The following is a 24,792-nucleotide window of genomic DNA, read 5'->3' as shown; positions in this document are numbered from 1 at the left end:
TCCCATATTGCTCTTCCACATGCAACAAAATACACATAAAAGAAAAACAGAGTTTGAGAGAAGATGGGGTGCTAACCTGAAAAGGTACGGCAGGGAAGACCTTGGGCCCAGCCCACTTAGTAAAATTAGCACCCTCAGAATCTCAACCGAGTGACTGGGCCCAGCCCCACCCCTTCGGACTTTCATATGTTATTTGCATCCTGCCAGAGCAGAATACAGAGCTGACCACATAAGGCATGAATTAAATGCTCTGCCTGGAAATCCTTCATAATGAGTAGAACCAACGAGTTTGAAACAAACAATTTCATGCAACTTCTCATGGAAAGGATGGGGCTCCTGCCTCAGGAAACCACTCCTTAGGACATTCTATGATGGTCTGTGTTCTTCTTAAGTCATTGGGTTTCCTTCAGAAAAATAGATTCAGTCCTCCTTAGGACTTTTATTTTTAAGTAGAAGGCTAGGGTGAGGCGTGGTGGCTCACATCCGTAATCCCAAGGCGAGAGGATCGCTGGAGACCAGAGTTCACGACAAGCCTGGGGAACAGAGCCAGACATCATCTATACAAAAAAATTTAAAAATAACCAGGGCATGGAGGCACACATCTGTAGTCTAAGCTACTAGGGAGGCTAAGGTGGAAGGATTGCTGGGAGATGGAGGCAGCAATGAGCTATGATTGCACTGCTGCACTCCATCCTGGGTGACAGAGATAGACCCCAACTCAAAAAATAGAAAGAATAGTAAAAATTAATAAATTTTAAAACATAAAATGGGAAGCTGAAGAGCCAATATGAGAAGGGAAATCAATACCATCTTATGACAATAATTCCTTTTAAGCCAGTTCATTTTCCTTTCCCCCCATGTGATTGTATTTAGCCCTCACAGTAATCCCACAAAGTGGATAAGACCAGGATCATTGCCCCATTTTGTAAATGAAGAAGCTGAGATTCTGAGATATCAAAGGCTATTGTTTGAGACTGCCTGGTGGCTGAGCTGGAACTCCAGGTCTAACCCATGTCATGCTTTGGCATTTGCAATAAAGCATAGCTGCATGAACAGCTATAGCAAAGCTATGGTTGTTACTTCATCAGATGAAAGCAAAATTATCTTCGCTCAGTGGGGAGGGCAGGAGTGGAGAGAACTATTCTATCTACATGTGTAAGGAGTAACTGTGCACATATATTTTTAAAGCTTATTTCTTTTTACATCGATCCTATGAGATATAATTTATAAATTTCTTTACGAAAGATGTAAGTGGAAAGATGTAAAATGTAAATCAATTATGTTCTTTAGAATAATAAGCATCTTCCTCTATCTTTCCATGTGCTAAGTCCTATTTATTCCCCAAGTAATGTTTGATTGAAAACGGAGACTTAAATTCTCCCAGTTGTCATGGGAAAGTCTAACTTGGCGTGGTGGCTCACGCCTGTAATCCCAGCACTTTGGGAGGCCGAGGCGGGCGGATCATGAGGTAGGGAGATCGAGACCATCCTAGCTAACACGATGAAACCCCGTCTCTACTAAAAAAAATACAAAAAATTAGCTGGGTATGTTGGCGGGTGCCTGTAGTCCCAGCTACTCGGGAGGCTGAAGCAGGAGAATAGCATGAACCTGGGAGGTGGAGCTTACAATGAGCAGAGGCCGTGCGCCACTCTACTCCAGCCTGGGCGACAGAGCAAGACTCCATCTCAAAAAAAAAAAAAGAGTGATTACTGGCCAGGTACGGTGCCTCACGCCTCTAATCCCAGCACTTTGGGAGGCTGAGGTGGGCAGATCACTTGAGGTTCAAGACCAGCCTGGCCAACATGGTGAAACCCCATCTCTACTAAAAATACAAAAATTAGCCACATGTGGTGGCACACGCGTGTCATCGGAGCTACTCGGGAGACTGAAGCAGGAGAATCGCTTGAACCTGGGAGGCAGAGGTTGCAGTGAGCCAAGATTGCGCCACTGCACTCCAGCCTGGGCGACAGAGAGGCTCTGTCTCAAACAAACAACAAAAAAGTAATTATTAAAAATAAATGTTCCTGAGCCCCACTTCTAACCTGTGAACCAGAAAGAAGGAGAGGTCAGAACCTTTGTATTTAAATAAGCACTGCAGGGGATTCCTGAACACAGTAACAGTTGCCAGCTGGAGGGCCAAGCATTTTAACCAATGTCCTCAGATTTGAGGAGTCTCCTCAACTGCTCCCTGAAAGGTGAGTGTGCAAATGGAGAGGACTTCAGACTCTATCTCTCTCCCTCTTTCTCTTGATTTTATCCCAGTTGTCAGTGGACCTTACTGGTGGTGATTTTATGGGCTAAGAACCCCTGTGGCCTATTGCTCTCTGCCGTGGAAGGGAGGGATGCAACTAAATATTGTTGCCTTAGTACCAGCCTACAGTCTAGGTGGTTCCCCCTGACACAAGCATTTTCACTAAATAAACTCTACCTGTTTGGGTCCTTGATGTTTAATTTGGTGATTTGGCAATGTAAGTTTCACTTACAAGCTACTCCTTTTAAGCTAAAACTAAAAATGCTTCACTTTACCTTTCTCTGTGTATGGTTTGGAAAGTTTGAGACAATCTCTCAATTTCTATGCAATTAGATAATGAAGTCTTCAAATAAAAGAATATTAATCCAGAATAATTCAACGCCACAGTTTATCAAACAACTAAATTTTCTTATACGATTCATAAAGACCTTTTTTACCCTCATAAATGGACCTCGGCCATGCAAGTTGTTGGAAGTGAAATCCCTTTCCCCTAAAGAGCTGGCCAACATTCCTTTGCCTGGTCTGCCTCCATCTATTCCCAGACGTGTCTTTGTCTTTGACCTGTGGGACTGTGCCCCTTGTTCTCCAAGGAGAGCCCATGCAAGGTCACACATCACATTCTTCAGATTCAGTCCCCAGGAATTGTTGCTTTTTCTAAGACTGATGGCCTTGCAGCACATGTGGGTCTTCACTTTGTGGATGTTCACTTTGCTTTCTCCTCTCTTGATTCTCTTTCAACTGTCGCTGTTCTATCTCCTTCTTGCTTTCTTTGGTGTGTCCTCGGCCTCTGGTGCTTTCTGAAAAAGCCCTGTTGCTTTCTGCTGCTGTGCTTGTCGTTGCTACTATTGCTTTAGATGTTTCTCTTTGCCCTTACCCACTCCAAAATTAGGCTTCATTTTATTGTTCGTAATGACTCTTAAGAGAGCTGTTAGTGAGGGCCAGGCCCTGGATTCATGCTTTGGTGCAGTGTAGCACAATGGTTATAGTCATCCGCTCTGGAGTCAAACAGCAGAGGTCAAAAGCCAGCTCTGACACATATAAGCCAGCTTTGTGTCCATGGGCTAGTTACCACCTTCCCCATGACTTAGTTTCCTCATCTGTAAAAATGGAATAACAGTACTTACATCATAAGGCTGTTGGGAGGATTGAATAAAAATATAAAAACTTCCTGGTGTCTTTCCATCTCTACATCTAAATAACTGCACAGTGGAGAGAGCTGTCCACTTCCCCAAAGTAACTCCAAGAACTGACTTTCTGGCAGTAGCTCCAGAAATACAGTATCCCCACCCCAGCAGCAGACCCTGGGGGAGGGGGAAGGCTTGGGGCTAGTAAAAGTGATACCTGGTCATGTCTGTCCTGGCTTTACATTCCCTGACTGTAGCAAAATAGCTTATTCCTAAGGATACCACGAGACTAGGCTACAGGTCTATTGATCCTCTCTTCCTTTTAACTCTTTATTGCTCACTTTTCAGGCTTAAAGCAACTCTCAGAGCTCTTCTTCTTCCTCCTTCCCTTTTCAGAATTTTCCTTTTTATTGTGCTGTTCATTAAGTTTATCGGGTTTCCCCAGCTTGCTAGCTACACATCATCGTACCAAATTACGTATTTTAAAACTTTCCATACAAAAATAAGCAAAATAGTCCCTTATAATAAAAGCCACCAAAAATCTTTTAGTAAAGCTTTATTGGTGTGATATTATCAGACCCTCCATATAAAGAGGTAGCTATTTATTGTCCTAAATCCCTGGCCATTCCAAGTGCAAAACTACCAACAGACACCTGTGCTTGCAGCATAGACACCTCAATAAATAGCGTCGGCACAATGAAGAAGTCTTAATATTACCAGAAATCTTTTCCAATGACAAATATCAAACAGATTACTGGCTGGACCTCATTGGAAATTTGGGGATACTAATCACTCATTCATTCCCCTCTTAGTTTTTAATAATTGAGGAGGTGATGAGGAAACTGATGAAGATATGAAGTATTATTTCCAGCTAGAGAGTACCCAGTGATCTAAAATACAGGCTTCTGGAATATGCTGATGGATACAACATAGCTTTGGCCCGAACCCAAAGAGAAGTTTCCACCTACTTCTCTCTAAATTTTAACCTCGAGAACTGCCCATGGAAACAGATGGGTCTAGAGCATATTCATTTATTAAACAATTATTTGTATACCCACTATGTGCCATGCACTATTCTAGGCACCAGGGATACAGCAGAAGCAAAACAGACAAAAACTACCTGCACTTATGAAGCAAAGTAAATTATGTAGTTTGCTAAAAAGTAATAAGAGCAATAAAGAAAAATTAAGCAAGATAAGAGGTCACAAGAAGTGGAGGTCAAGGAAGGTCTCAACAGGAATGTGATGTTTAGGAAAGGACACAAAGGAGATAAGGTGTGAATCATGCAGATACCTGAAAGAAGAGTGCTCCAGGCACAGAGAAAAGCAATTGCAAAAGTCCTGAGGTGAGCACATGCCTGGGTGTTCAAGGAACAGCAAGAGGCTAGTGTGGCTACGATGAAGTGAGTACATGTGTGCATAGAGGGAGAGAGAGAGTATTAGGAGAGGAGGTTAGAGGTGGCAGAGGACCAGTTCATGGGGCCTTTCAAGCCTTGTCAGAACCAACGCTTTTCCTCTGAGTGGAATACGGAACTGCTGGCAGGTTTTGAGCAGAAGAGTGACATGACCTGACTCTAGTGCTAAATCCAGGACTCTGGCTGCCTTGTGAGAATCAACTACAGACAGTGAGGACAGAGGCAGACAGGTCAGATAGGAGGCTATTAAAATAATCCAGGGATGATCATGGCTACATTTTTGATGGCCACAACTGGAGATGGAAGAAGTGGTCAAATTCTGGTAATGTCCTAATGGTAGAGCCATCAGAATTTCATGATTCATTGGAAGTGGGTAGTGAAAGAAAGAGTCAAAATTGACCCTAAGATTGGGGGCTTGAGCAGCAAGAGAGATGGGCTCAGCTTTGCTGAGGAGGTCAGGGAGAAAGACCAGGAGTTCAGTGTTGAGTTTCACAAGCTTGGGATGTCTATCAGATATCCATGGGGAGAAGTCAAGAAAGATATTTAAGCCTGGAGTCCAAGGGAAAGGTTCAGGTTGGAGGGAGAAATGTGACGGTCATCAGCGTACTCATGGTACTTAAAGGCTGGATGGCATCACCATGAGAGAGGGTGTAGCTAAAGAAGAGAAGAAGGGCAAGGACAGAAGGCCAGGGCATGCCAGCATTTAAAAATCAGTAAGAGAAGGAGCCACCAGACAAGACTGAGGAACATGCCAAGAAGGTAGAAGGAAAGTAAGGGTTCCTGAAAGCTAAGTAAAGAAAGCATCTTGAAGAGAGGGGAGTGCAAATGCTGCTGTTAGGTGAATGGGCCCAATAAAATGAGGACTTTGAATCAGTCATTGGATTCAGCAATGTGGAGGTCACTGGTCATTCAACAATGTGTCCACTGAAACCTGGACAAGTTTCAGTGGGGCAGCAGCCTGATTGGAGGGGTTGTAAGGCAGAAAAGGAGGGGAGAGACCCTTGCTACTCAACATGGGGTCCTCACACCAGCACCATCTGCATCATCTGGGAGCTTCTTAGAAATGCTGCGCCTCAAGCTCAGTTCCAGACCTACTGAATCAGAAGCAGCATTTTAACAAGATGCCCAGGGGATTCACATGGGTACTAAAATTGGAAAACCCTTGGTAGAGATTTCCCTTCATTGTAAAGAGAAGAGCAATAGGACAGTAGCTGAAGGGAGAGATGGGGTAAAGAGAGGTTTTTGTTGTTGTTCTATTTGTGTTTAAAGATGAGGGAGAAAATAGTATGTTTATAAGCGGATGTCTGTCCCCCAAGCAGGCAGCCTGCTTGACAGTTCTATCCCCATCAGGACACAAAAAGATAAGATCCAGGCTCAGAAATACTTCTTCAACATCACGGTCCCACTCTGTGGCCAAGTGAGTCTCAGATTTCCCATCCTAGGTTAATTGCTACCCCCGCTCTTCTGTCCCAAAGAAAAGCAGCAGAAACTGCTCTTTCAAGGGCTAAGTCCAGTTGAGAACATCACAGCTCAGCTTAGTAGAAGTTGTTACTCCCTTTTCTTCCAGGTTTGGAGGGTGGCCGAGCCTTCTTCAATGCTGTCAAGGAGGGAGACACCGTGATATTTGCCAGTGATGATGAACAAGACCGCATCCTGTGGGTCCAGGCCATGTATCGGGCCACGGGGCAGTCACACAAGCCTGTGCCCCCGACCCAAGTCCAGAAACTCAATGCCAAGGGAGGAAATGTGCCTCAGCTGGATGCCCCTATCTCTCAATTTTGTAAGTAAATATGCCATTTTACAAAAATAGCTCAGTAAAGTAAACCTTCCAAAGTTGAATTAGAAAACCTAGTTGCTTTTGTATTTAAAATTTATAAAATCATGTTTCCTGAAAACATATAGTGAATTCAGGGGGAAAGTTGGGACAAATGTTAGATGAAAGTAATTTTAAAGTGCAATACTTGACCTTCTCTCACAAGGACTAAATGAAGGAAAGTGTATTTTTAGGTGGATTTTTATCTCTGTTTTGATGAGAGTACAGAATTCACAGCCAAACATGTATTTGTTTGAGTCCTTCAAATATAGTAGATTATGTATGTCCTTGCTTCATTTCTTCCTATTAAAAGTAATTTAAAAATAGGGTTGATTTGAAATCAACTTAAATCTGCAATTTAGAACCATTTAAAAATAAATGATGACATTATCACATGCAGTGGAAAAAAAAAAAAAACACAAAACATGGTACCTAAAATCCCATTCCGAGCTAAAATACCAGAGACCCAAAAATGAGACTGTCTCCTTAAACAGCCTCAGTTCATATTCAAGTTTTTTCTCCTCTTACCTCCGCATACATTTAATTTCTTGTCCCTTTTCCATGTCTTCTTGCTACCTAAAATGGCTTTTATCTATCAATACTTCTGATACACAGGGTGAGGTGAAAGCCAGTATATGTTTGGAAATATTGATTAAAACAAAGAAAATGGAGAAATAAAGTAATTCATTTTTGTTCCAAACATTCATTCTAAATAGAGTCTTTTGCTTTACCCTGAATATCAAGTCAATCAGAGATAACACGGGTACAAGTCATTTTTAGCGATAATTATGATGATTTATTACTTTAGTATGGAACTCACTCATTCATTTCTAGGTCATTGAGCAACTGTCTAGAAATCAGACATGCTAATGAGAAGGACAGACAAGGTACCAGCTCTTATAATACCTGCATCCGAATGGGGAAGCCTAGGTAGTAAACAAGTGAACAGATAAATAAGAGAGCTTCAGACACTGGTAAATACCACGAAGAATGTCATTTAGTGGTGACTGAGTGAGAAGGAGAGACATTAGACAATCAAAGAAGTTTTCCCTGAGTTTCAGTTCAAATGATAGGTAGTCAGCCCCACAAATAGTTGAGGAAAGAGAATTGCAGCTGAAGGAAAAGCAAATGCAAATGCAGAGACTTAACTTCTAACACAGTGCTTGCACTATCTCTCTTCTGTTGCTCTTAAACAGAATATGGAAGTGGGTGGAATAATTTTGCAGCTATAACTACTAAATAGAGGTAAACTTGCATTTCGGTGAACTCTATTGCCATGTCCATTTCTGTCCAACAAGACTATATTCTTACACCTTGCAACACCCTTTTTGATCAGGAAATACAACTTCTTTTGGATCGCAAATTCTATCAGATGCTCCCAGGAATTCCTGTCCAGTACTGATGGTGATGCATGCCCTTGTGGAACAGTGTAAATAATCATATAATTGCTGTGAGTTTCCACAAAGAAAATCATGAAAGAATAAGAAAGATTGGGGTAAGACTTGAAGGAAAAGGAGTAGCCTTCTGCCCACACCTACCACCAAGTTCTCCCCTCTTGTATTCTCTAACATCTTGCTGCATTTAGCTTTACTTGAGAGCAGTAAAGAGAGTAATAGTTACTAGTCGAGATAAATCATACCCAGTATTTGTTTAATTGTTGTGTTTAAAAAAAAAAAGTAAGACAAAAATCCCTCCTTTCACCTTGCCCAACATGCTCCTTTGTAACACATTTGGAAACAGCACATCCTATCATAACCTCTTGAAAAGGAATTACCTGTGTATCAGAAAAAAATCCTAACTATAATCACCATTCAAATCAACCTCATAAAGCATGTATCTCAGGTGATATTTGGAAAATACTGATCTTATTTCCAAATAATCTTCATTTCTTCTAAAGTCATTTCACCCTATATAAAGTCATTTCACCCTACATTCAGTGTCTCTGTTCTATCATCTGCCCAGATTAAGAAACTGCTACATAGTTTGCTATTGACCCCACTTTTTCCTCACCAGTATAAGACCAAGGACATTCAGGAGTAAAATTAGAGACAAGACACTGATTAAAAAAGAAAACCTGTGATGGAAGGTGCTGAAGAAGAGATGTCTCTTCATGGAAATACATGGGGGCTCTTGATGTAGATTTCTCTCTGTGGATAGGATTCATTTAGTTGTGAAATTAGAATGCCAGCTGTTAGGCATCAGCAGAAAGATTCAATTGAATACACACAGCTTGATGTGTATCACTACTCTAGTTGAAATAAGGAACTTTTATTAAATGGAGCATCCGAAGCAAACTCCTAAGAGTTAGAATTTGGCGGGGGGTGGGGGGGTAGGTAAATGATATCATCCCTAGGGAATATGTAAAGTAGGCTAAGAGATGAGTGAGAAAGCCAGATCATGCATGCCCCTGGGATTTATCAGTACCTGGTGGTAGATCTACCTTCTTCTGTACTGTCTCCTTTATTACTGCCTAGGAATGGGAGTTCTCCAGAGAGCATGAGGCCCTGCTACATCTACCAGGTTCTAAAAGAACAAGACACTACAGTCAGCTATGGAGACTGTGTAATACAGGAAACACCTTGCACATACACAAAAATGTGAATGGCACCCATTGAGTTCTGCAGTGCCCAATCTGCACAACTGTACACAGTGGCCATGTAATAAATGGCAGCCCTCACCCAGAACTTCAGTCCAATAGTGTGGATCCCAGTCATCCCATGGTTACTTTATTATCCCTGCAACAGAGCCTCAACACTGCTCCAAATTCTGTCTATTGCTAGTTTAAACACTTAATAAAAACTGCAGCCAGAGTACCAGCCAGTGTGGCTTCTGTTCCTATAATTTAAAAGCCAGCAGAGACAACCAGTTAGGATTTAATCAACCCAACCTTTATGCCTGAGCATCTGCAAAAAGATCAAGAAAGGAACAAGGAATTTTACATTCCATGGTATCATTGGGTAGTTATGCACAGCAACCCAAAGGGAAAAAAGTGGCTAGATATGAGGGAATACAGTCTTCCCTCAGTATCCATGGGAAATTAGTTCCAGGATCCCCTGTAGAAACCAAAATCCATGAATTTTCAAGTCCCTTTTTAAAAATGGCATGGTATTTTCATATAACTTATAAACATCCTCCCATATAATTTGAAACATCTCTAGATTACTTATAATACTGGAAACAATGCAAATGCTCTCTAAGTAGTTATTACACTGTGCTGTTCAGGGAATAATGACCCAAAAAAAGTCTGTACATGTTCAGTACGGATGTAATATTTTTCTGAATATTTTCAATCCACCGCTGGTTGAATCCACAGATGCAGAACCCATGGATACTGGAGAGCTGACTGTATATCATAATTATTAGTGGAGTCTGCCATAGAAGGTCATAACTACTTCACAGCTTCTGTAATTTGTAAAATTCGAACTGTCACTACTAAATAGATCAAGCCTTATGCATGGGTAACTCAGTCAAACCCACAGTGTTGATTCATACTTATGGTAACCAACTCATCCTAGTTTGCCCAGGATGTCTCTCCTTTTAGCACTGAAAATCCTGTGTCCCAGGAAACCCCTCAATCCTGAGCAAAGCAGGACAGATTGGTCACCAGGTACTACCAAGCAAGAAAGATGAAAAAACAGTCATAACATAGTTGTAAAGAGCAAATTTTCATTCTTCACGTACATTTGGTTGCCAGTCTATACAATGATTTATCTTAATCGAGTCACATCACAAAAATTAAGTCGATCACAGATTCTCTAGCTAACAAAAAATGTAAAAAGGAAAAATCAAGTATTGCATTTTAAAAAGATTTCCTTGACTGCCAAAAAGGTAAGGGTCATTGTTAAGTACTTAACTCTGCACACATCTCATTAAATCTTATTTTTGAATATTTGTTCCAAAGTACTTGCCATTCTTGCTAGTGAATAATTTGTAAGAACAATAGTCTTTCAGTAACTTAACTCTATAATCACTTTATTAGTATTTACAAGACAAAAGGAGGCTGCATAGAAATGGAAAACTACATAGAGAAGGGAAGCAATATAGAAATATTTTGGGGGTAGAGAAAAATAAACACTCCAGTCTTGTCATGTCGCTGTCTGTTTAAGGGAAACTTAAGAATGGACCATTTTTATAGTTTGGAAAACTTGGGAGTAATTGTGAGTTTATTTGAGTCTTTCTAAATTAAGTTTAACAGTTTTTATTTTTTGCAATTTCAAAAGCTCAATTTTAAAATGAAAAGACACGTCGAGAAGAGTGGAGTGGGGTATTTATGTGGAATTGTAAAAACTGAAAAAATAGATCCTGCTATTCATTAGTTTGTGTGTGACTCTACAGAGATTTTTGGGAGGGTTTCACCAACCTTTAAAACTTTTTTGTTCTTTTGTAGTTTTTTTGTGTGTGTCATTGTTGATTTAATTTTTTTCTTTTTTAAATTTTTTTCTTTGTTAAAATTTAACAAAATTAAGTCAGTACCTAGCTATACAATGCTTTTAAACAAATACTTGCAATTCTCCAATTTTTAAGGCCAATGCTTCTTACGTTGGAAACGATGTCCAAATCTGTAGTTGAGTGTTCCACGATTTACAATGCCGTGTGGCCTCTCGTTGAGATACCTTATCCCCTGTCCATTATGTGTTAGTGGAACAGTAAAAATTAGTACCTCAATTCTCATTTGGATTAGGGTGGGTTGGGGGGAAGAGGGTATTTTAAGCTTTGACATTTGGTCAATGGTTATTTGATATATCACTTGCAATGAGTCATTTTAATGTCTGTTTCTCAACTAATAACTGTTAATCACATCATAGAACCCCAAAGTTGGGTATTTTTGAGAATTGTTCTATTTTTTGCTACCACCTGAACGTCTTCAACAGTTAGGGGGATTTGGGTTACTGTTGGTTTGGGGGAGGTTGATTTTGTTTTTTGTTTTGTTTTGTTTAAGTTTTCTTGTTCAATCTTTGCTTGAACCCAAGAACTTAGGCTGCTAGGTTAGAACTCCTGTCTGCTTTCCTGAGCCTTGTTGCTAGTCTTTATGTTATTCTGGTTTGTTCCTTCTTACCCTGCTAACTTCTAGCTGGACTGAAGGGTAAGTGCTCCCCTATAGCTAGCACAGCTCAGATAATCAGACTAGATTATCTGACACCTGCAATGTGCTTCCCTCCCCCTTAAATCTTCCTCATGTCTAGACTTTGTAGTACAACTTTTCATGTTATTTTTCTGACCTTAGATTTGAAATGTAAGCTTCCATACTGAAACTAGGATGCATGTGATGTGTGCATAATTGCCTCCTCTCCTTGGCTTTCATATTGGCATCAAATGATCCTCTGAGTAAAGCCAACCATTAACATCTAATTTTTTGTTCATTCCAAGAATATTAATTAACATCACAACAAAATGGCAAATAATGCCTTTGTTTCATGGAATTCACAGCTACCTGACTGCTTAATGCCTGAAAACAGATCATTTTGCACTCTGATAATGTGCTGTTGTTGTTGTTGTTGTTGTTTTTCCTTTCCCATTCCAAAGATTCGATTGGTCAGAGTACCAATGGTGTGGTAACCATGGATACCTTAAAAAATAAGTGGGGTGGGAAACCCAGAGATGTTAACTGAGCAAGACTGGAAGAAATTGCAAAATACAATTAAGAAAGCAAATGCATTATTTGAACACTAAAGAATTCATTCTACCTGGCTTAAGGGTGTGCTCTAATGTAAGACCCAATAGAGGATTAATTTGGAAAGGAGAGCTACAATACATGGAACTACCACACACAAAAACAGGAAATTAAGGACATGACTGAATCCATGTCGCTCATTTACAAATGCTTTGGATTCACAGTCTTACAATGCCAAGGAGGGTTTGAGCCTCTGGTCTCAAATGTCATTCTGCTACTCTCCCAAGAACAATGACAACAATAACTTTTCTGACATCATTTGTATTTGTATTAATTTTTCTAAAAATGCCCATGTAAGAGAAAAAGGAAACTTTAAAACTTTAGAAAAATCTTTCTCTTCACTATTTGAGTTATTAATAAAAAAGAACACACACTTCCTTAATTTACGTAGGAAAAAGCTATCAACCAAAAATGTGTTGAGGAAAGACTTGGCATGAGAGGGAGTTAGAAAAATTGGTCAAGAGAGCAGGCAACTATGTATTTGAGTATTCTGAATGCCAGTTTAGAAGAACTAGGTCATATCATTTCTCCTGACCGTTTAATAATAGTCTTTTCTTCAAATTCTTTTTGTTTCCTTCTTTAATTTGCTTTTTCCTCCCTTTCTTTTTTCTTTTGTTTTGCATAAATGTACTCCTGGCTAGCAGACAGACTTTTTTCACCACTTCAAGCAGATACTTAATTTAACTTTACTTTTCTTGAATGTCTGATGAGGCATTTTAAAAGGTTTCTCATAGAATGTAAACTTAGCGGGAATTTAGGATTTTGCTATACTTTTTTTAAAGAATGAAAGAAAGGATGGATGAATAGATGACTGAATGGATTCTGTTCTAAACAAATTTACATGTATTTTGCACAACAACGCATTGCTATCCTAGTAGATTTTTAAACAGTTGTTTGCCTTAATTCCTTTCTATAGTTTTATCTCATAAAATTTTGCTATATCTTCTTATATTGTCAACTTGCAGTTGCTACGTTGCAGTAATGCAATATCAAATAATTAATTCAATATTAATGTAATTTGGATGACCCAAAACCATACTGTAAATCATGTCCCTTTTCATTGTAAGAGTAAATCACTTTTTAAAAGAATAGATTCCCACAATCAGGTCTAAAATTTTCCAAACACCATGATTTGATCTCAACAGACCATATTGAATGAAGGTTTACCTCACTGTTAACTACTTCAGACATATTTAACATATTATTCACTAGTTAATTGAGTATTTTCATGCCATACAGTGATTTCTAGTAAGAGTATTAATCAGGTATAGACAATTTATTTTTGCTCCTGTTGGAGTGAATGTAAAAATATCGAGTACTCTGTAAGTTAATATAACTACAGCAGGGAAAAACTAAAATCATTTATTTATTTTGCTTGAGATCATTGACAAAATCTCTGTTATGATTTTTACTCAAAGCAATTGTCTGACAATTATAGAAATTAACATTGAAATAAACATCACACACTTATCTTTTTGGGGGTATTGCCATAGTAGTTTTAAATTCAAGATTTCTGCATGATGCAATGTGAGCCTTGAGAGCTTCCAAAGAAACCATCCTCTCTTGGCCATTCATATTACCCCAGTTTAGCTGAAGGGACCACGAAGCAATTAAGTTGTTTCTCAATTAAGTGGTCCGTTTGTGCCTCTGGGCAGCAGGCATGTGAGGACCAGTCTTTTGCTTGCTGTGCAGAGCTCAGGCAGGGCACAACATCCCCTGGTTACTTGAGTATTCCAAGAAAAGCTCTTCTAGAAAAATCCATAAACAACCAGCTGCCATCAATCATTGTCATTTCTTTATTTCATGTCTTCTGATGAGGCTGACTACTGTCATTGTTCGTTATTGTCCAAACCATACATTCCCTCTTGTACTGTCAAGCAGATATGACAAGCACACATTTTCCATATAAGAGAAATACAAAGTCACCTTTTAATTTGCAGTTTGGGTTCACAGATGACTTTAGAGTTGCATTAGCTATTCTCTTGCCTCTAGCATCCATCAGGAGTAGCAATAGCCATAACTGTGCTCTAAATTTCAATGTTAAAAGAGCTACCTCTAGCTTATTACAAAAGGGATTCCTGAGAGAGAAGAGCCTCTTTCAGACAATTTGTTAATAATATAATCATAATTATTTTCAACAGTGAATTTTTCACTAGCCCAGAAAAATTTCCAAAATGTGATATTACAAAATAAAAAGATAGATTTGACCTTTTACCTTCAATCCCTAAGCTGTTGGAATAATAGGAGAATTTCAATAAAATGAAAATTTGAAAACTATATTATTCTTCCAGGAAAATTACATTTATTTGCTAGACATTATTGCAAGTCTATCTAAAAATATATATGTTAGAAGCAAGATCACATCAAGTATGCTTGATATTGAGATAATAGATCATGAAAAATAATATATGGTTTTTCATTTGTGAGGAAGGAAAAAAGGAAAAGTCTATCAAACATGAAATGAACCCAAATATCATGATCAAAGAACAACATAAATGACAGAGTAGTCAATTAGGGACCATATCACTTGAATTTTAATAAAGTAGATTAGATGAGATGAGAGTATAAAACCCACGTAATAGTATCACTTTAGGAACCAGTGTTTTCCCAACATTCCTTAAATGTCAAGTCAAAATTGTTTCCAAGCAAACTTGGGGGAAGGTTTAGACTAGTTTCCGCTTGAAAGTGCACCTGCTCTCCGTAAGTCTGTATGTTCATCAACTGCATCTGTGTCATGGATACCATTGACAGTTCTTGAAGTTTCTTAATGTAGGTACCAATATCAGCGTTATCCAACCAAGCTTAGTTTGAAGGCAGTCTCCTATGCCCATGTCATAAAGGACTAAAAAATACTTATGCAAGTAAACCCCCGAAGTGAAATAGGTAGCAATGTTTGCAAGGTGTGTTGAATTATGCCCTAGCTGCAGAGCCTATAAAATCACATAGCTCACATCAGTACATCTGGAGCCCTTGAAGACCAAGCAGGACATAGGAACTACTTCCTAAGGCTAGGTCTGACAAAGGTAAAGATGATTGAAATTGGTTCTTAAAATGTCAATCTTTGATTTCTAGAAAAATACAGCTAATGAAAAAGAGCATTAGGATGCATCTCCCAAAGCAAGAGATCATCCAAACATCACTGGGGTTTTAAGCAGCCACTTTACCCTCCTAATTCCTTTTTGCTTAACCTGATGTTCACATTCATTTTTATTCTCTTGACACATGCCAAATATTGGCAAAGGAAGTGATCCCAGAATGTCCTGAATTCAGGAATTGACTCTTTCATACTTCTTGCTCTGGGCTGTTTTCCCTCTGCTAATGTCAACATTGGAGTTTTCTTTTGCTTTAATCAACCAATTCCAACTGTTTGTACAGGGAAAAATGGAGTTGCAAGAGCTTTTTTTTTTATGTTTGACACTGTGGAAGAACAGACCGGGACAGTGCAAGAATGACTGTATGGTGTTGCTTGGGAAGCGCCCACAAGTTCTTTGAAACAGAATTTGGAACAGCTGGACCACTGCAGTGTTTTATTTTAAAATAGACAACATATGTAATGCATATGGTCCTAGACATGTATGGAGACACAGGCAGACAATCTGAATGGTATCCAAAGACACCTGCACCTAGAATTCTGTTTCCTTCTATAAGATTTTTTTCCCCTAAGAGCACATGTTCCTACTTTTGGATTTGCAAGATACCATCTGAATCCCCATGTGTGTGACTCCTTAATAAAGTCAATGAGAAGTTTCCTGGGATGAAGGTGTCAGAGTAAGTCAGTTAATAACCCCTCCTGAGGACCTGGCTCTTCTAAGAGCTGGCAGGGGAAATAACAGATTAGAAACTTGCCCTCATGGAACGTGTTATCTACCAAGGGATTCAATTTTATGTATGTGTCTTGACCACAGAGAAATTGGAAAATAACCCAGTGAAAACACGGAGACAGTATATAGGAATTGGTTATATAGAGACAGAAAAGAAACATAAAGCAGAGAGATAGGGAAGGACTCCCAGCTTCCTAGAAATGATAAGGTTTAAGAAGCAAAGAAGGAATAGAACATTAGCTATAAATGTTATAAATTAGCAGAGACATCCTTGGCTCACTAACAACTTGAAACAAACTGGCTTTTCAAACACTGAAGATCCTGCTTGTTTACTCCTCCCTAATGTTCATCGAACACTTAATATATTCCAGGGCCCTAGGTACTTTCCAGGTGCTTCTCTTCAGATCCTCTCAACAGTCCTCTGAGGGTAGACTTGAATTTTACCTTCAATTTACAAATGAGGCCAAGGAGGCCCAGAGGCATTAAGCAACCTGCCTCATATCACATACCTAGTGGTGGCAGAGCTAGTCTCAAATCTAATCTTTGTGACCTGCCTATGCCCAGCCACTTAACCACTTGCTATGCTAGCTCCCATTAAATAAGCTGTTTCCAATCAATGTAGTATATAAATATTCCATAAAATCAAGAAAGAAAAATATTTGTTAATAGAGTGAATTTCTGTATTTATTCTGATAAGATAAACTCTGATTTTAACAAATATGTTCTTAGTGCCTACTATGTGCCAGGTACTGTTCTAGGGCTGGGAATGTGGCAAAAACAAAAAATACCAAAACCCTTGCTTGGATGAGCTTAAACATGAGATTTTTTTCATTAGCACCTTGAAACAGCCCTCCCGGCTTACTCCTCCTCCTTTTTTTAAATAACATAATAAGCTCAGTAAATATAATAAACTCAATGAAACTCAAAGATTTTGTGGGAACCAGCCACCCTTGTAAGCGCTCTTGAGTTGTTGGAACGATTAGAATAATGAGCCCAATTTTGAGTAAATGATAATTTGGGGAAAGTAAAATCCAGAGGCTGCTCACTTTACTTGCTGGAAATTCCCACTGCATTAAGCTCCATTCCACACATAGTGCGCAAGGGATCTAAGGATCATTAAGTTACAGCCTATGACGGCAGGAAGGGAACTGAAAATTCAGCTCCTTTTACACACAAGGAAACTGATGCTCAGAGAGATAAACAATGCAGCCAGCATCCTACAGTTATTTAAAAACAGAGCTCAAATTAAAATCCAGACCTCCTAAATCCAGTCCTAGGCTTGTGCTACAAGTGGATGGGGAGAAAGAGGAGAGAAAGGAAGAAGGGAAAAGGAAGTTTTATTTTGACAAGGTTACTTTTTTGAAAACGAAAGCAGACTGATTTTAGGCTTTTCTGTAAGCTTGCTTTAAAATGTTAGTAAAAAACGAAATTGTTAGTTAGACTTACTCTTAGCCTAGAATTAGCACCACAAAGCCGCATTCATTGAGCCATTGTAATGGACTGGGGGGTGGGGAGTGGGTCTGAATCCAGGTCTCCATAGAGGAGCCAAGTCGCCTTTTCAGATCCATTTCCTGAGTGGCCAGCAAAGCGAAATAGGTCATCAGCAAAGTTTTCAACAGTTTCAACAAACAAACAAAGAGGAAGAGACTTGAAACATGTGCCATATTTTTTTAACAGCTACAAAAGAGCCCCCTTCTCTCTAAGCTAAATGACCAGTTGTACCATCATAATTGAAGGCAATAAAATAGCCAAGCCAAACTGGCAGAGTAAGGCCCCGGCCGGTTTGTCAGCTTGCAGCCTTTTCTGAGAAATCGGAGAGCAAGAAGCTGCTGCTAGCCAAAATGCCTGATCTATCTGTTAAAATTGGGAGGCGAGGGATGGATGAGGCTTTTTATGAGGATGAAACAGCATGAGCAATTCGTGCGTACCCCACGCTTAGTTTTTCCTGAGTTAAATTGATTTGGGACTGACAGGTTGGAGGTGACAGGGCAGAGTCTATCAAAGGGGATAGAAAAATGTCACCTGGATTGCAAGAGTGTCATTATGCCAGGGGAGACTACAGTTGGAGCAGGTTTAAGACACTTGCCTTGGGCCAGAGGAGTCACACACATGCCCTAGAAGCAACTAGCTTTCCCGGGAGCAACAACTTCCTGGTCATCCTAAGTCAAAGAAGAAATGTAGTTTGGAGACCAAACAACCGAACTGAAAGAAGCCTCCTAGATGAAGCAGCCAACCTCAAGTTGAAAGCACTTTCCTGAGGATAAATCTAAGGCAGTTAATGCAGCAAGGAGGATTCTCTCAGATTCTCTAATATAATTCCTGCCCATTTGACATCCTTTCCAAAAGCTGTGTTTTATTATTCTAATGGAGCGATTTGGCTGTTAAAATACACATTCTTCAACTTGCCTTCTGGAAACCGTTGCTTCTGTGAGTCTTGGGCATAAACGACACATCTCGTTCAAACACGGACCACTTGCTACTTCTGTGAAAAACGGCAACATTTTTTTAAAAAATTCAAACAATAAGGAGGTATAAATCTGACAATACCATGCATTTAGGTTTGAGTGGTTTATTAATACAGTATCAATAATAACAGGAGAAATCATCATCTGAAAGTCACACTGCTAACCATAACCCAAGCTTACAGCCATACCCCAAGCATGGGAGAGGAAAAAAAAAAAAAGCTGCTTGGGACTGAGGCCACATATGAAAATATTATCCAAACTACTCCCAAGTCAGAAATCGGTTTTTCCCGTGTCCTGACAGCATCACTAGTTCCTGGCAGGTCCCCGTATTCCAGTAGAATGTTTCCTGCAAAAGGATGAATAAAATCTTTCGCTCGATTTCATATAAGATTCTTTTTCTCCATACTCTGCGTATCAGAAGAGTCAGTAAAGATGAGGTGGAGTGAGCCAATTTCTTTAATGGAGCACCTTCATTTCTACCTCTTTAGGATTTGCCTGGTCACACACGAGTTGAATTCTCTGAGTTATTTTGCCAGTTGAGTTTAGTGTATTTTAGTTACACGTGTTGAGATTAATTAGTTAGCCCTTAGGAGGTTTTGCCTACAGCCTTCACCCCGTAAGGAAAAGTGTGAATACATTGAGACTATTAATTCACAATAAATGGCAGATCATAGCCCTTGCTGAGTAAATTTGTTTGTCTCTTTCCTAAGCTTTGCTAACTGAGTAAGCATACTATAAGGCAATGTCCTTGATTATCACAAACTAAATTCCCATTTAACTTAATCTCCAGGTTTCAATGAAAATTTTTTTTTTATTTTTAATTTTGGAGGGTGGGGACTCAAACCTTTTATGAAACCAAATTGGCAATGCGGATTTGGAAGAAGAGGATATAAATATTGTCACTTTGCTGAAAATCAGCATAACCCCTTTTTTCAGATAATCCCAATAATTGCAGAGAAATTGCTGTAGACATAACCACGGGAATGGCAGAATCTATTGAAAACCAACAAAGCTAAATAGGCTATCTTAAGCAAAGATCCGATCTGCTTTCAGTGTTTGGTGAAATGCAGGCGAAGTTACGGTCTTGTGCTTAGTTTTTAAAGAACAACATAAATGCACTGGAAATGTGATCATTTGATAAACATGTTGATGCCAATATATTTTTGCCTAAATGCAATAAACTCACCAGTAAGTGATGCAAGTTGACAATGGGAGGTAAAAAGAATATCTTGGGGATGTTGGTGGGAGGCAACGGGGAAACAGCTAACGTTCATAATGTCTAGTGAATTCCTGTGTATTTGAAATGTCAAAGAAAATGTGATGTGTTTCTCTAAATTGTGTCTCTCTCTACATGTATAAATGAACAGACGCAGATAGAGCTCAAAAACATGGCATGGATGAATTTATCTCTTCCAACCCCTGTAACTTTGACCACGCTTCCCTCTTTGAGATGGTACAACGCCTTACTTTGGATCACAGACTTAATGATTCCTATTCTTGCCTGGCAAGTATATTCTTTGGTCTACAGCAATTTAAACATAACATTTTTTTTCATTTAAATATTTATCTACCTTTATGTCAGAAGCTCTTTTCTCCATTACAGAATCCCTTTAACAATTATAAATGTGTTCCCGATTTCCTGGGTTGAGATAGTTTTACTTACCAAAGAAACAAGACTGAGCGGGAGGAAGTTATCGGTAGAAACAGATCCAATTCCCCAGCCTCCCTATCTTAGCTTCCCCCTTTTCAGCTGCTACATGAGAAATATTCCCAAGAGGGTAATCGAGTTTGGCACCTGCTTGTGGAGAACTTGTAAAAATTGCTTCAGTAGCTTAGAGTTTAAGATGCCCTTCCCTCCCCATCCCAGATCTGGTAATTCTATCTCATTAAATGAATGTATTCTCTTTGTGTATTTTCTTAAAGGTTAATATGATTTGTAAATAAACTTTATTTTTCATAAGCTAAATTGATTTGGGTTTGTTTGTTTGGATGGCTTTTTTTTTTCTTCACAATATTCACAGCATTTTTTTCACCCTTTGAGGGAATTTTTTATGGTGCTTTAGTTATTTGGAAATTCAGCTATCTATCCAGCAGGAGTATCAATATTTCCTGAAATCCTATTTTAAAGCTAGATTTAAATGATTTAAATGATTTAAATTCAAGGGAGTGCTATTATATCTTTATTGGATTTCTGAAGATACATTTTTGGCTTTAAACTATCAAATTCAAAAGCCTAAAAAAAGACCCAATTTACTTTCTTCTCAAGCCATAAATTGTTATTTCATTTCTTAAAAGTAAATGCTATTAATCCCACTTTATAGATGAGAAAGATGAGGGAAAATGATGAAATGTCTTTATATAGAGGAAAATTCTCATCCCTGATTCTAAACACTGAAGTTAAGAAATGTATGTCTATATAATATTTATACTACATAATAACTAAGGTTAACATATTACTGATACTAATATGTAAAATGACAATCTTTCTTTTTTCTAAGTTTTAAATTTCTCTATTTTTTGTACCAAAAGCCAAGATATAAAGAAAATGTGGATAAAATAGTCTTAAAAACAGAAACAGAATTATGTGGAATAATTTATTAATCTGTATCTCATGAAAGATTCATTGATTATCTCAGGTTTAGAATTCCTTCATCAAAAGAATCTGAACTTTGCCAAATTGGAAAGGAACACATCATTTTGGCTTAAAAAAAAAAAAAAAGTAAAAAGCTTACCTTGCATTGCAAGGCAATTTTTCTCAAATGTGTTTTGTACAATTACGTGATTGTTCACATAATTATAAATGGCATTCATGAAACTTGTAAGAATATGCCTCTGAACTTAAATCATTCCCTTTTATATGTAATTACTATTCTCTTAAGTAATTTTTTTGAGGTATATTATTTTCAAGACTTTTTCACATTATCATTTTTTAAAACAATTTTCTTTGTTTTGAGATTCACTGTGAAGGAGAGTTTATAAATGCTGTCTTAAAAAATTAAACCAGAAATGAAATATTAAAACTTGCTTTCCATTAGTTACTTATAGGCTTAAAATTATAGTCCAGAATCTAAAATTAATTATGAATAGCATAAAATAGCTTCCTTCCCTATTTGTATACCTGTATATATTAGTCATTATTTCAAAATTTCAGAAAATAACAGAAATTAAAAAGGACCTTATCTCCTGCCTCTATATATTCCATTTTCTTATTATTACAATCTTTTTTTCAGTTAGTTTTGGAGACCGACCAGCAGGGATACATAAATTTTTCTGTGTCTTCGACTGAGTTCCTAATTGATATTTCTTCAACTCTTTTCAAAGCAGCTATTTTGGCATCTACAAAAGACTTGGTGTCATCTGAGTCGTAGAAAATATATTTTAATCTTTCACAGCAGTGTTGTTTCTAAGATTTAGCATTTGGGGTAGCAGATGGAGTGGCAAAGAAGTTGCCTATAGGGGCAGCCCACTGCCTCGACTACTCTCCGCCCTCTGCAGTAACTTATAATTTGAAATAGGAAAGATGCCGTCTCTCGTTGGATGCATCACTGAGCTGCATGTTGTCAATTGAAGATTCCCAGATCCCTAATACAAGATTAGAGTGTTGCAAAGGCCTCTCTCGCTGTATTTCTGTGGCCTCTACCTGCTCCCTAGTCACTTTCTGTTTTTGCCTTTTCTCCCCTAAGATGGAGCAGTATTCAAAGGATGACTCAGAGAAGACCCTCAAAGTAAAATTAAGTTTATATTTAAAATAGCCCCAAATTTCCAGCTTACAAAGTACCACCTAAATTGGTTTATTTCTTGCTTTGAACAGACACTGAAACCAGAAAACACAATTTTATTTCAGGCTCTGCTTAAGGGTGACCTTGAGTGGCAACTCACTTGGCCTTTCTGAGCACCTGTTTTCTTAAGTGCATAATGGGGCTAGCAATTTGCATCCCATCATGCCACCAAACCTGCTCTAAATTGGAGATCTGAATTCCCATCCTCTTGTGTAGCAGAGTATGGACTGGTCCCATAGCAAGCAGTAAATAATAAGAATACAAACAATTACCAGAAGAGAAAATAAAACTCTAAACCAGACACAAGAAGTTCCTCTCAGTTTAGTGGAATTACATCTGATTCACAACTTGAAAACTAAGTCATGCTGTTCTCTTTGGAGAGTTGTGTTATTACCTTCATTTAAAAATTTTAAAAACACTCCTTCCAAATTGAAAGGATTTATGAAGTCCTGGCATGTATGTAGACCAACCCTAAAATTTCTTCATGCTCTAGAGTAGAGAAAACAAGAAGACTTGGAATAAGACAGAGCTGGATTTGAGTCCTGCCTCTGTTTTGTATTATCTTTGTGAGTCACTTAACCACCAGGGTTTCCATTTTCTTGTCTATAAAATAAACCTTCTCTGTCTACCTTACAGAGTTGCTATAGGGCTCAACGGAAAGTTCTCTGTTAAGTGTAAAGCTCTATATCAATGTAGAACATTAATGTTATGATTTCCTCTTACCAGTAACCATGACTTTGCCACATTCCCACCCCAATACTCCTTTAATGTGTGTGGTTCAGTGTTTGAGCAGTAGGTGAGACTCTGTTTCTGGAACCAAGCTGTCTGCTAATCCAGCTCCATCACTCACTAGGAAATTTTATGCCCTCCTGAACTCAATCTTTCCATCTTGACAACAGGGATAACAGAATGTACCTCGTAGGTCCATTATGAGGACTAAACCACAATGTGCTGTGCATAGTGGCTGGCACATAATAGGCAATCAAGGAGTGTTAGCTCGGGCTATTTTTCAGTCCCCTTCTCTAGCCACTCCCAACTCTAGCAGCTCTCCAGAAAACAACCTGTATTTAAAAGAAAGTCTCTCCTTTATTCTTTATATAGGGCTGGTTCAGTCCTGGCCAGGTGTTTGTACTAGACGAGTATTGCGCCCGAAATGGAGTCCGAGGGTGTCACCGACATCTCTGCTACCTCAGAGACTTGCTTGAACGGGCAGAAAATGGCGCCATGATCGACCCCACCCTTCTTCACTACAGCTTTGCCTTCTGTGCATCCCATGTCCATGGGAACAGGTAAGTGTGTGTTTGTGTGTCTAGAGGTGATCCTTAAGAAATGGCACTGGCAATGTTTTATGGCTAGTCTTGCTTTTAGGATCTGCCTGTCCTCATTCCTTCAGTAGTATGTGCACATGTACACACACACACACACACACACACACACACAGAGGGCACTAACTTTCTTCTCCTTTCAAGAAACTTAAAATAAATTGCAAGCAGGGCTTTCTAGGGCAAGCTCGGAAGTTAGACCAATCTAGGTTCAAATCGTAGTTCTTCCATTTACTAGCAATAACTTGGTTGGTAATTAAACCCTTTGTGCCACGGTTTTCTCATCTGTAAAATGGGATGATTGTATACCCCTGGGATTGTTGAGAGAAAGCAAGTACATATAAAGGGCTCAATACAGTGCCTGAAACATGGCAAAAACAATAAATATTTGCCTTTGTTTTTGTTATTTATTTCATAATTGCTTAATGATTATGTCCTTAGTGTCAGTCACTCTGATACACCTTTAGTATGTGTGGTGAGTAAAAGCCAGACATCAAACAAGGGCAGAGTTACATTCAGATTGGTACTCTGACTCTGAGGAAAGGGAATAAAATTCCATGACAAAATTTAATAAAGAAACATGACTCAGATGGAATGGCAAGATGGCAAGGAGGACCTCCCTGAGGAAGTGATGCTGGAGCTGAGAACTAAAGCATGTGTAGGAGTTGAGTGGTTCCAGGCAAAAGGAACAGCATGTACAAATGTCCTGCAGAAGGAGGAAGCCAAGTACATTTCCAGAGCTGAAGCAAGCTAGGTGAAGCTGGAAGGCAAAGATGATGATAGCACTTTTAATTTAGCCATAGAGCCTGGAAGAACTTTTGAGATCACAGTCTAATCAACCCCCTCATTTTGTAGGTTTTATATACAAGCCCAGAACCTCAAGTCTCCTGACTCTGTACTAAGTACTCTCTTTCTTTAGACCTTGCCCAGCTGCTGGAGGAAAAGATCCATGTTCTGAATAATGCAAAGCAGCAAATAATTTAAGAACATTGCCATTTGGCTCTGGAGACATGGAATAAATTTCCACACTGCCACAGCCAGTTTACTATCTCAATGTATGTAGCCTTGCATTAGTATAAAGACAAGCCTATATTATCCCAAAGCTCCCCAACCAACAGCCAGTGAAGCCACA

General features: G+C 38.8%; 1 protein-coding gene across 14 annotated transcripts in view; it reads left to right on the top strand.

Moving 5' to 3' along the window:
* The window catches only part of CADPS (calcium dependent secretion activator), a 487,588-nt gene that overhangs the window by 327,044 nt on the left and 135,752 nt on the right, over positions 1 to 24,792 (top strand). For 7 of the 14 annotated variants that reach the window (XM_033210315.1, XM_033210311.1, XM_033210314.1 and 4 more), the window contains exons 11-14: positions 6,357 to 6,569; positions 11,674 to 11,685; positions 19,927 to 20,063; positions 23,440 to 23,627. In XM_033210315.1, the coding sequence (XP_033066206.1) occupies positions 6,357 to 6,569; positions 11,674 to 11,685; positions 19,927 to 20,063; positions 23,440 to 23,627 (550 nt within the window). The remainder of the gene's footprint in view (positions 1 to 6,356; positions 6,570 to 11,673; positions 11,686 to 19,926; positions 20,064 to 23,439; positions 23,628 to 24,792) is intronic. The other 7 variants (XM_033210318.1, XM_033210317.1, XM_033210316.1 and 4 more) reach the window with 1 other exon arrangement.

Source organism: Trachypithecus francoisi, unplaced genomic scaffold (genome assembly GCF_009764315.1).
Source record: "Trachypithecus francoisi isolate TF-2019V2 unplaced genomic scaffold, Tfra_2.0 Lachesis_group0, whole genome shotgun sequence".
NCBI classification, from domain to species: Eukaryota; Metazoa; Chordata; class Mammalia; order Primates; family Cercopithecidae; genus Trachypithecus; species Trachypithecus francoisi.
This window is presented reverse-complemented; position numbering and strand designations above follow the sequence as displayed.